Source organism: Lepus europaeus, chromosome X (assembly GCF_033115175.1).
Source record: "Lepus europaeus isolate LE1 chromosome X, mLepTim1.pri, whole genome shotgun sequence".
NCBI lineage: Eukaryota > Metazoa > Chordata > Mammalia > Lagomorpha > Leporidae > Lepus > Lepus europaeus.
In genome coordinates this window covers 96003482-96015604 of record NC_084850.1, presented here as the reverse complement: position 1 = coordinate 96015604, position 12123 = coordinate 96003482, and the positions used below count along the sequence as shown (strand labels likewise).

The window sequence follows — 12123 nt, the reverse complement described above, 5'->3', positions numbered from 1 at the left end:
AGATCCCTCATATATCAGGAAGCATGAAGGTAAATAAAGCAAATTTAGATATTAATAGTAAAAAAATTGGTTAGGGAAAATATGCCAGAGATACCAGATTACCAGATAATTACCAGATATAATTTGCTTATACATTGATAAAATATTGGGGCTGGTGCTGTGGTACAGCAGGTTAAAGCCCTGGCCAGAAGTGCCGCATCCCACATGGGCGCCGGTTCTAGTCCCAGCTGCTCCTCTTCCGATCCAGCTCTCTGCTGTGGCCTGGGAAAGCAGTACAAGATGGTCCAAGTCCTTGGGCCCCTGCACCCACGTGGGAGACCCGGAGGAAGCTCCTGGCTCCTGGCTTCAGATTGGCACAGCTCTGGCCATTGCAGCCATCTAGGGAGTGAACCAGCGGGTGGAAGACCTCTCTCTCTCTGTCTCTCTACCTCTCTCTGTAACTCTCTTTCAAATAAATAAAATAAATCTTTAAAAATAAACATTGATAAAATACTTAATTCATTAGAGACATAAAGGGATTTTAAATTTTTATCTACAAAATTTCAAAATTGACACCATCAGAAGAAGACACTAACAAGTTTTCCATATCAACAGGCAACCAAAGCATAATAAGAATATAGAACACTTGAGCCAGATTAACAAATATGACTTGGGGCTTACATCATGGTGCAATGGGTTAAGCTGCCATCTTCAATGCTGGCATTCTATATCAGAATGAATGTTTGAGTCCTGACTGCTTCACTTCCTATCCAGCTTCATGCTAATGTGCCTGGGAAAGCAACAGATAATGGCTCAAGTCCTGCCACCCACATGGGAGACCCAGATAGAGTTCCTGGCTCCTGGCTTCAGCCTGGTCCAACCCTGGCCACTGTAGCCATTTGGGGAGTGAATCAGCAGAGGGAATATCAATCTCTCCCTCCCTCCCTCACCCCACCTCCCTCCCCATAATTCTGCTTTTCAAATAAATAAATCTTAAACAAACAAATAAGACTTATACCATATACTGATATGAGTTAGGAAGGGAGTCAGTGAACAAAGGAGCTGGGTGATTTCCAATAATTTTGTATCTCTGCCCCTGTAACTCCATTTCTTGCTTGTCAATTCAGCACACCCACTTTCCCATGATGCATCTAAGCCTTCTCCATCATGAAGAAGATGTCATGAGGAACAGGTGTACACTGGCTCCATGTGGAAACACTGTGGAAACCTTCACATAGGCCATCAGGCACACTGAACTCAGCTCAAATTTCATTCTATTTGCATATTACATTTGGGCAGTACCCCCTACCCAATAAACGTGAACACTGAACTGAGGATGGACAAATTTTCTCTCCTCAAGGGCCCATTCTTATACTCATGGGCATTTCTTTCCTCATGGTGCACATCTCTTCGATGGAGCTGACTGTATTCACATCTGAATGTGTACTGTCTCTCTACTTCTTTTTTTATGATTTATTTATTTATTTGAAACGCAGAGTTACAGAGAGGCAGAGGCAGGAAAAGTGAGAGGGAGAGGTCTTCCATCCTCTGGTTCACTCCCCAAATGGCCGCAACGGCTGGAGCTGGGCCTATCCAAAGCCAGGAGCCAGGAGCTTCCTCCGGGTCTCCCACGTGGGTGCAGGGGCCCAAGGACTTGGGCCATCTTCCACTCCTTTACCAGGCCATAGCAGGGAGCTGGATTGAAAATGGATCACCTAGAACTCGAACCAGCGCCCATATGGGATGCTGACACTACAGGCAGCAGCTTTACCCTCTATACCACAGTGCCGGCCCTGTTCCTCTACTTCTTTAGACAAATCATGCTTTCATTCTTGCATTTTACGTATGTCTCTGCTTATAATTCTCATCTCATGCAGAGGCAAAGAACGTGGGCTAAAATACTTAACCACAGTTAAGTCAGGTTTGTTTGTTTGGGCACTTTTCACCCCACAACAATACTGCACTAAACACAAGTGTAGAATGCACATTCTTTTCAATTGCTCATGGGATATTTACCAAAACTGACCATATGTTGGTTGATAAAGCAGGTCTCCACAGATTTAAAAGAACTGAAATAATGCAAAATTTGTTCCTTAACCAGAATGGATTTAAGCTGGAAATAGTAAGGTTACTGATCTGTCAAAACAGAAGTCTGACTTAGGGATGGTGCCAAGTACTGGAAATCTTTTGCTGTGCATTAACCCTTTAGCTGCTGATTATCAGTAGATCACACCAGTCCTGGGAAAGGAACTGCGTTTGTCAGGACAAATGAGTAAGTGTTGGAAAGACTGAGACAGCCTGGGGTAGTACCTATTTATCAGGTTGTCTGGAAGTGTTTAAAAACTTTGTATAGCTATTCAATATGAACCTGTAGAATGTCAGTTGTATTTGGTAGATCAATTATCGTATTGATGCTTATATTAGAAAGTAAGAAAGTATAGGCCGGCGCAGCGGCTCAATAGGCTAATCCTCCGCCTGCGGCGCCAGCACACTGGGTTCTAGTCCCTGTCGGGGCACCGGATTCTGTCCTGGTTGCTTCTCTTCTAGTCCAGCTCTCTGCTGTGGTCCGGGAGTGCAGTGGAGGATGGCCCAAGTGTAGGGCCCTGCACCCGCAAGGGAGACCAGGAGAAGCACCTGGCTCCTGGCTTCGGATCAGCGCGGTGCGCCAGCCACAGCAGCCATTGAGGGGTGAACCAATGGGAAAGGAAGACCTTTCTCTCTGTCTCTCTCTCACACTGTCCACTCTGCCTGTCAAAAAATAAATAAATAAAAATTTAAAAATAATAAAAAAAGAAAATAAGTATAAAAATTAATGAGCTGATTATCCAACTGTAAAAGTTAAAACAGAACAAAATAAATCCAAAGAAAGTGCAAGAAACTGATTAATGAAAAGAAAAATAATTAAACAAAATAAAGATATAATAGAAAGTATCAAAGTTGATTCCCTTAGAAGAATTTAAAAGTGACACATTTCTGGTAAGAATAATGAAGAAGAAAAAAGGGAAGGAACAAATAAACAATATTTGAACAAAACAGAGGATATAGTTGCAAATGTAACGGAGATTAAAAAGACATGGAATAGTACTTCATACAAATAAATTTGAAAAATGATGTGAAGTAGAATAATGTCTAGAAAGCCATAACTTAACAAAGCTGACTTAAGCAGAAATAGAAAAATGGAATGACTCTGTAACTATTAAAGAAACTGTATCAGTTACAATTTTAAAGAAGACACCATGCCCAGATGGTTTTACCTGAAAGTTCTGCCAAATATTTGAGGAACAGATAGTTCCTTGAACAACTTCTGCCAGAGAACACACTGAAAGGAAATAGTTCTCAGCTCATTTTATGGTTAGTATAACCTCCATACCAAACTCCAACAGGGACAACATGAGGTTAGGAAAATGACGGATCAATCTTATTCCTGAACAAAATGTTAAAAATCCTAAACAAAACACAAGAATGAATGAATTCAATCTAGAAGGTTTTATTTATCCAAGAACTACCAGATTAGTTAAACAGAAGAAAATCTCTAATCTGATGTGCCACATTAACATGCTAAAATAAAAAAGTCTGCATATTGGGGCCTGTGCCATTGCCTAGAGGGTAAAGCCACGGGTGCAGTGCCGGCATCCCATATGGGTGCCGGTTCGAGTCCCAGCTGTTCCACTTTTGATCCAGCTCTTTGCTATGGCCTGGAAAAGCAGTAGAAGATGGTCCAAGTGCTTGGGTCCCTGCACCCGTGTGGGAGACCTGGAAGAAACTCCTGGATCCTGGCTTAGGATCAGCGCAGCTCCGACCATTGTGGCTATTTGAGGAATAAACCAGCAGATGAAAGATCTCTCTCTCTCTCCCTCTCCCTCTCCCCCTCTCTCTCCCTCTCTGTAACTCTGCCTTTCAAATAAATAAATCACTTTTTTAAAAAAGCATATCATTTCAGTGAACACAGAAAACATAATTAAACTCAACAGTCACTCATCTTAAAAAGTATCTTGACAAACTCAGAATAAACAGGAATTTCCTTAACCTGTGTAATGACATCTGCCAAAAGACTGCCATGAAGTTACTCAATAGCTAAACTTTCAAAGCATTGCTTTTAAAATCAGGATCAACATAAAAATGCACAATATTAACACTTCTATTCAGCATTGTATTGCACATACTGTGTGTGTGCATATGTGTGTGTATAAGAGAAACAGAGAGACAGAAAGAGAGATAGCTATGGGAGATCTTAGCAGTGCAGTAACACAATAGAAGAAAACCATAAGGACTGGAAAGGAAAAATGAAAGCTTCCATTTACATATAATTTATCAAAAACTATTATGAAAGTTTAGTAGGTTTACTAGTTATAAATTCATTGTACAAAAACATTTGTACACATTAGCAACAAACTATTACAAAATGTAATTTTCTACAATCTTACTGTTCATTATAACAACAGGAAAGTAAGCAAAAACCAATTTCCAATGATGTGCAAGCCCTTTATAATTACAAAACAACACTCAAATAGCATGAAAAAAGTCTAAATGCATATAAAGACATATTATGTTTATGGAAAAGTCAATACCACCAAGCTATTAACTATCCTCAAATGGATTTACAGACCAAACATAATTCTAAACAAAATCCCAAAAGTTTTATCTGGTGTGTGTGTCTACCTTGAAAAGCTTATTCCAAAATTTATGGGGAGAGTGATGGGCCAAACACAGTGAAGACAGTCCAAGAAGGACAAGATGGAGGAACTTATTCCTCAAGAAAGTAAAAGAATGACCATTAAACTATTGTTTGTAACCAAAAACTAGAAGTGACCCTAAATGCTTACCAACAGTAAGATGGATAAACTGTGGGATATTCACAACAAGTAATAATAGACAAGCCACAACTGCCTGTCACAATAAGTGTCGTGCTTGAACATAATGTTGGATGAGAAAAGAATATATATGGATATTCAAGTACTTGACATACATTAATCCATTTAATTCTCAAACAAGATTAAGTGATTGTGTGTCTTCTAAATAGGATGCTGCAAGCAAAAGGCAACATAGATCTTCTTGGGGTCAATAGCCTTGCCTCTCCAGCATGGAGGAGGTGAGGTAGATATTTTCCAGGGCAAGACTTGGTGACCACTGGGTTTTTTTTTTATTATTGTTTTGTTTTGTTTTTAATCTGTGGTTTGATGAAATTCAGTCAAGCACTAATGAATGACTTTTGTGTATACAGAGTTCCATTCCTGGTTATGGTGAGTGGTACAGTGACATCACACAGGGTGACCATTTACTAAGCATGTGTATGTGCCAGGCTCAGTGCTTGATGCTGTAGATATGATGATTAAGAGGATCACACATTCACCTTTGTGTTTAAATAATAATACCTAAACATTTAGGTATTATTGAGTGTGTACTATATGCTGGACACTCTGTTTCTGCTCACCTACTGTTCACAGTAACACTATTACTCGTTTTACATGTGAGGAAAGGGAAGCACAGGGAGATTTGTCTTAAGGTCACAGAGGCAGAAGGTGGCAGAGTTGTGACAGAAACCTAGGCAGTCTAGATCCAGAACCTCTGAATCAGTGAATCAGCTCAACAACACTGGGAGGTAGGTATTAATCCCGCTTTACAGCACAGCACAGCACAGCAAAATGAGGCTCAGAATGAAATGAGCACATAATTATTTTGCACGTTCTATGTGACAGACACAATACTAGGTAGTTTTATGCATATTATCTCTCCAACTTGAAATAGTTCCCAGGAATGTGAGGGATCTGATTCTGGAGGATCCACGGTTGCAGAGATCGCCTTGCCTGCTTGTCAGGTAAGCCCAACAGCTCCCTGGAAAGAATAAAGAGTGGCTTGATGGGTGGGGTGGGATGTAGCTCAATTTCATCCAGGCTTCTAGAACTCCAGTTGCGAGTGAAATTTCTGATGAAGGAAGGAATACAGGAGGCTGGTTCCTGTGCTCTTTCTTCTTTTTCCTCAAGCCATATTCTACATCCCACACACAATGTTTAACAACTTACATCTTCCTGGATCCTCTAGGCAATTACTGCTCCCCCTCAAAAGCCCTGAACCTGGACCTCCTGTAGCCTGAGCAGCATGGAAGCTTGGCCAGCTGGTCCTTTCGATGTCTGGGTCCCAGTCCATAGTGCTCTTATCTCCACCCACCTTCTGGCTCTGCAGGCCATAATCCTTGAGCTGGAAGCACCTTGTTCCACAACTGACCCGTTATCTATGGGAAATGGTATTCTCCAGGTTTTTTTTTTTTAAACATTTAGAGGTGTTTTTTTTTGTTTCTCCTTTGCCCCTGCTCTTTCTTACATTTTCAAACTGAACACTACACCGGCAAGATGGCCCTGACAGACTGTCTTCTCTCTCAAATCTCCAGAATAATAAGTGGGTCCCTATGTGCCACAAAAGTGGTACAGAAGCCAGGACACCCAGCCTTTCCCAGCCCAGGCAGGTAAAGAATTATTAGAGGAGGTTTGAGAAAGTAGAAGAGCAATACTGACCACTGACCAGTGAAATGAGGCTGTTGTGTACCCTGCACCTGTTCTCTGAGACACAGTGCCAGAACCCATCACCTTATTTCACCCCGGCACAATCAGACAACACCAATTTCCACAGACTTCACACAGAAATCACCAAAAGGAAACATTCTAGCCTAACACTGAACAGTCCTAAACTGAAAACCTTAAATTCCAAACCAGAGGTTTTCCAGAACTCTAAATTCAAAAGGAAAAGTTCCTAGTCAAAGATCTCTGTGTCTAAGATGGTCTTTACCTACCCCCCACTCTTTGTCTTCATCCCTTTCTTTCCATCTGTCTTTCACTTCATTTTTTCTCATCTATTCTGATATTAGCCTCCTGTTATCCCCACAGAGATTTCATCCACCTGCTCCTGTGTTCCAACCTCTAGGTTGGGGTAGGACTTGATGGGAGATTGGGAAGTCCTTGGCTTGTCTACACCCATTCTACCACCGCCACCACATTGAAGCCCACAGAAGCAAACCCCACTTACAGCCCCTTCTCCGTTGCAGCCCGCTGCTGCTGCTGCTGTGTGGAATCCAGATCTTCTGCAACCTGGTTTGAGTGAGTTCTCCCATCTCTTGAGACATCTTAGGCGTTGCAGCTAATGACACCACTGCCCACAAGATACCTGGCCTCACTTCCTAACTTATTAGCTGCCCCTTCGGTTGTTGTGGCCACAGCAACAGGTGTACAGGACTGGGACAGGGGGTGGCGTACTAGGCTTCTGAGTCCTCTCACAGCCTATCTCCAGCCCCCTCTCCTCTTTCCTCTAGTCCTAGCCTGTCTCTGCTCCTGTCTGTATCAGTGGGGGCTTGGATGCAGAGAGTGAGAGGTTGAACAGAGGTCAGCAGAGGCCTCCGAACTGCAAGGGCTGTGTACATAGGAGATAAGTTGGAGCCCAGCAAGGAAGGGAGCCAGCAAGACAGCCCAGATCTGGCCAGTCGCTTCCCTCCAATGAAGACAGGACTAGTAGAATATGCAAATAGAAGACCAAAGATCATGTGCTCACATCCTGCGTGGGGTGGAGAGGCAAAGGTGTTGGAGGTAAGTCTCAGCAGCTATCACAGCTTTGAAATTTAAAAAAAAAGGGCCAAGTAGAAAGTCAAGCTTCAACTCAGAAATAGATCCACACCCGAAGTACAAAATTCTCAAGTACAAAAACAGAGTCTCTACTGAAAAATGCAAAGTTTTGAGCTAGCAATTAAAGGCCCAAACTGGAAACAGACAGTTCACTACCTCATGGCTACCCCCACCCAAAATAACATTGCAATGTTGCTCTCCCCTGGATCCTGCTGCCTTCCCTCCTTCATGTCCTCTCCCTCCTAAAATCTGCTGCTTAGGGCACTCTTGGAGAGATGGGAACTATCTGATCCTGCACTATCTCCAGCCAAGGCTAAATAAATCAGAGTAAATCTGACACCTTGGGGAGAGGGGTGAGTACAGCCATTGCTTGGGGGGAGAGATGGTAAATATTGCCCACATGGCAGCCAGCTGCCATCATATGCCCCAGGGAGAAAGGCACTGTGATGTGATCCAAAACCTGCCTAAAGTTCCTCATGCAAAGTCTGGGGATGGAGCCTTAAGAGGTTGGAGGCTATAGCAGGGTGTGGGGAGCAAGGAGTAATAGCTTCAAAGGAGGACAAGTTTATTGGCCAGAGACATCCTACCCAGAAGCCTCCTCTTCATCCATCAGTGCTCCTCTACCTCTCCCACTCCCAGTAATTTTGAGGCATTTATCTGTAGAACTCATGTAACTGCAGAGCTTGTTGCCTGGAAGATGTCCAAGTGTGCTGTTACTTCATTCTTTTGCAACCTCCCCACCCCTTGATGAACCTCCAGTGATTGGCTACGAGAAAGCTCAACTTTCTTCCACTGAGCTGGGCTACACAAGAGTAATCTCTCAGGGATAGAAATTTCCAATCTCTGCCCTCAAACGTTCTCAGCTCCACTTTTCCTTTAAAAAAGTTCCCTAAAATATATTCTCAGAGCCCTAGTCTACACAAAGGTTAGATTCCCTCCAGTTTCTGTGTAGAAATCATGTCAGACTTCCAACACATTCCAAGCCCACATATCTAAATAAATCTACTGAAGCAGGCAATCACAGTGGTTAAGAGCAATGGGCTCTGGAGCCGTAGTACCTGAGTAGAATCCCACCTCTGTCCTTTGTGGGCTATGGGTTTAATGAAAAGTTCAGTGTCTCAGGGTTTTTTTTTTTTTAATTTGGAACGTGAGAGAGATTAGGATTGCTTAAAATTCAATGTGTTGTTACTAACCATCAGGGAAATGCAAATCAAAACCACAATAAGAAGGAACAGCACTGTGGCAGTAGCAGGTAAAGCCACCTCCTGCAGTGCTGGCATCCCCTATGGGCATGGATTCCAGTCCCAACTGTTCCACTTCTAATTCAACTCTCTGTTATGGCCTGGGAAAGCAGTAAAAGATGGCCCAAGTCCTCAGGCCTCTGCACCCACGTGGGAGAATCAGAATAAGCTCCTTGCTCCTGGCTTGGGATAGGCCCAGCTGCAGCCGTTGTGGACATTTGGGGAGAGAACCAGTGGATGGAAGACCTCTCTCTTTCTCTGCCTCTGCCTCTCTGTAACTCTGTCTTTCAAGTAAATGAATAAATCTTAAAAAAAAAAAAACACAGTTAGACATCACTTCACCCCGTCAGAATGGCTAAAATCCCAGAGAGTAACAAATGCTAGCGAGGATGTGGACAAAGAGGGATATTTTGACACTGTTGATGGGAATGTAAATTAGTGCAGTCACTGTGGAAAACTGTGTAGAAATTTCTTTAAAAACTAGAAATAGACTTGCCATATGACTCAGCAATCCCACTACCAGACATACACCCCAAAAACTTGAATACAGTGTATCAAAGATGTACTTGCACCACCATGTTCATATCAGCAATGTTCACAATAGCCAAAATTTGGAATCAACCAAGGTGTCCATCATCAGATGACTGGATAAAGAAAATGTTGTATATATACACAATGGAATATTATTCAGCGATAAAAAAGAATGAAATTCTACTATTTGCAGCAAAATGGACACAACTGTAGGACATCTTGTTCAGTGAAATAAGCTGGACCCAGAAAGACAAATACCACATGTTCTCCCTTATTGTGGGATTTAAAACTTAAAAAGCAAACAACAAAAAGAAGGAAAAAAAGAAAAATGTCTGGCATGTGTATATTAGTATTGCTGCAAATATAGCTTTTTTTAAGAAAGCTTTTATTTAATGAATACAAATTTCATAGGTACAGCTTTAGGCTGCAAATAAAGTTTTGTAAAGCTTTTATAGCTTTGTCACACCAATGATTAAGAATGTTGTACTACTGTGGTGTTAATGATCTGTGATTACTTTGAAATTTACTGCATATGGGTGAAATTGTCATTTTTCCATCCAATTATTGTTTATAGCCGTTATTTATATTTCCACTAAACTAGGGTCTTTTTCCTTGTTAAACTTCTAAGCCTGTTTACTATAATGTAAATTTAAAATGTTATCTCAAAACCTTAAAAAAAGAAAGAGAGAGGGAAGAAGGGTGGGAGGGAGCGAGGGGGAGGGAAGGAGGAAGGGAATGTCATTATGTTCTTAGAATTTTATCTACAAATCATACTGAATCTGTTAAAAACAAATTACAAATTAAAATTAAAAAGTTCACTGTGTTTGGGCCGGTGTTGTGGCTCAGCAGGTTAAGCTACCTCCTCCAACACAGGCATTTCATATGAGTGCCAGTTCAAATCCCAGCTACTCTGCTTCTGATCCAGCTCCCTACTAATGCACCTGGGAAGGTAGTGGAAGATGGCCCAAGAATTTGAGCCCCAGTCATCCACATGGAAGACAAAGATGGAGTTCCTGGCTCCTGGCTTTGGCCTGGCCCAGACCTGGCTATTGCAGCCATTTAGAGAGTGAACCAGTGGATGGAAGATTAATCCCTCCCCTGCCTCCACTGCCCCATCTCTGTAACTCTGCATTTTTTTAAAAAAAAATTTCAATGTGTTCATACATGTAAAACAACTTGGGAAATGCTAAATGGGATTAAGTAACAACTCCCCTTGTGAAATAAATGCTTAATTGACTATTTGACTAATTTGCAACTTTTATCAGTAATGGAAACAAGTATTATGGCAGAGTTTACATTTATAATATAAAGAGCTGCTATGATTCCAAATACTTCACCATCTCACTCATATGAATTCATTTTTGCTTTTTCTGGTTTTGTGAAAGGACTTACGTTTAAGTTGAGACATCCCTTGGAGATAATTTTATTTCAGGCTTTAAGGTAAGACAACTGAAGTCTAGAGAGGAGAAATATTTTCCTAAGGTCACACAGCAAATCAGTGGTCAAAGCAGGAGTAGAACATTGGGAACCTGATATCTCCCAGTACAGGAATTTTCTTTGGTTGGTTGATCAAGCTAGACTAATTTAAGAATGTGGTCTTGTACATTATGTTAAATGAACTAAATCAGGCACAGAAAGAAAAATACCTCATGTTCTTATATATAGAAGCTTAAAAAGTTGATCTCATAGATGCAAAGTATGGGTTCCCAAGCCTGGGAAGGGTTGTGGGTAAGAGAGGATGGTTAATGGGGACAGGGGTGCAATTGAAATAGGAGAAACTTCTAAGGTTCTATAGCACAGTAGGTTAACTATGATTGACAATAACTGATTGCATATTTTCAAGTAGCCTGTAGAGAGTATTCAGCATGTTTCCAACACAAAGAAATGATAAATGTTTGAAGCAATGGAACTGGTCATCACACATTGTACTCACACATGTACCCCTATAAATATGTGCAATTATCATGTGCCAACTAAAGATAATTTTTTTTAAAAAAAGAGTGTGGTCCTCTCTTCCAGATTACTTCAAAACCTCTAAAATCTCAGAACTAGACTGTAGAAGATACAACCCTTTTAATCCTAAGTCTCCTAACTAGTATAACTGTTAATGATAATAATCTCGATAACTTTTTTCATGTATGTTTTCCATTGCTCACAAAGCAACAACATATCCTGTACTCTTATCTGCTTACAAACATCCTCTCTGACCTCACAGAGAAACTGAGGTCTTGTGTGGGGGTGGCTTGTCTAAGGTAATCTAGCCAGTCACATGAATGCCTCTTCTATGTTTACAATTTTGTCCTCATGACCCTGCCAAGAAGCATAAAGATAATTTTAGCAGTAGGAAATCTGAGACAGGTAGTTAGAGGGGTTTTAACAAGGTCTGTGAGAGTAAACCTGGACTCCAGGCTTGAAAACCCAACTTAAAACTGCCTGGAACTAGCTATGACATTCCTCACCAGTGTTACCAATTTTGATCACAGAAGGAGAAGGAGAACAAAACAAACTTCATGGAAATATCCCAGTCTGGCATTGAGGGCACATCTCAGTCAAGCCCCCAGCCTACCTATCTAGTCATGTCTCCTCTCAGATACCATGCTTAAACTGAACTGGCTAACTCACTGGGTCCTGAGACATACTGTCGCTGTGCCTTTGCTCAGTCTGGAATGCCTTCTCTTCCTTCCTATTCTCAATGAAATCTGACACACTCCTGAAGACCTGGTTCAATGTTCCCCTTATCCAGGAAGTTGTCTCTGTATGTTTGG

The 12123-nt window shown here is 41.6% G+C and overlaps 1 protein-coding gene across 2 annotated transcripts in view; it reads right to left on the bottom strand.

Moving 5' to 3' along the window:
- PFKFB1 (6-phosphofructo-2-kinase/fructose-2,6-biphosphatase 1) overlaps positions 1-7360 on the bottom strand; it is a 63173-nt gene extending 55813 nt beyond the window's left edge. For both annotated transcript variants that reach the window (XM_062183892.1, XM_062183893.1), the window contains exon 1: positions 6997-7360. In XM_062183892.1, the coding sequence (XP_062039876.1) occupies positions 6997-7093 (97 nt within the window). In that variant the 5' untranslated portion in view covers positions 7094-7360. The remainder of the gene's footprint in view (positions 1-6996) is intronic.
- Between the last annotated feature and the right edge of the window lie 4763 nt (positions 7361-12123).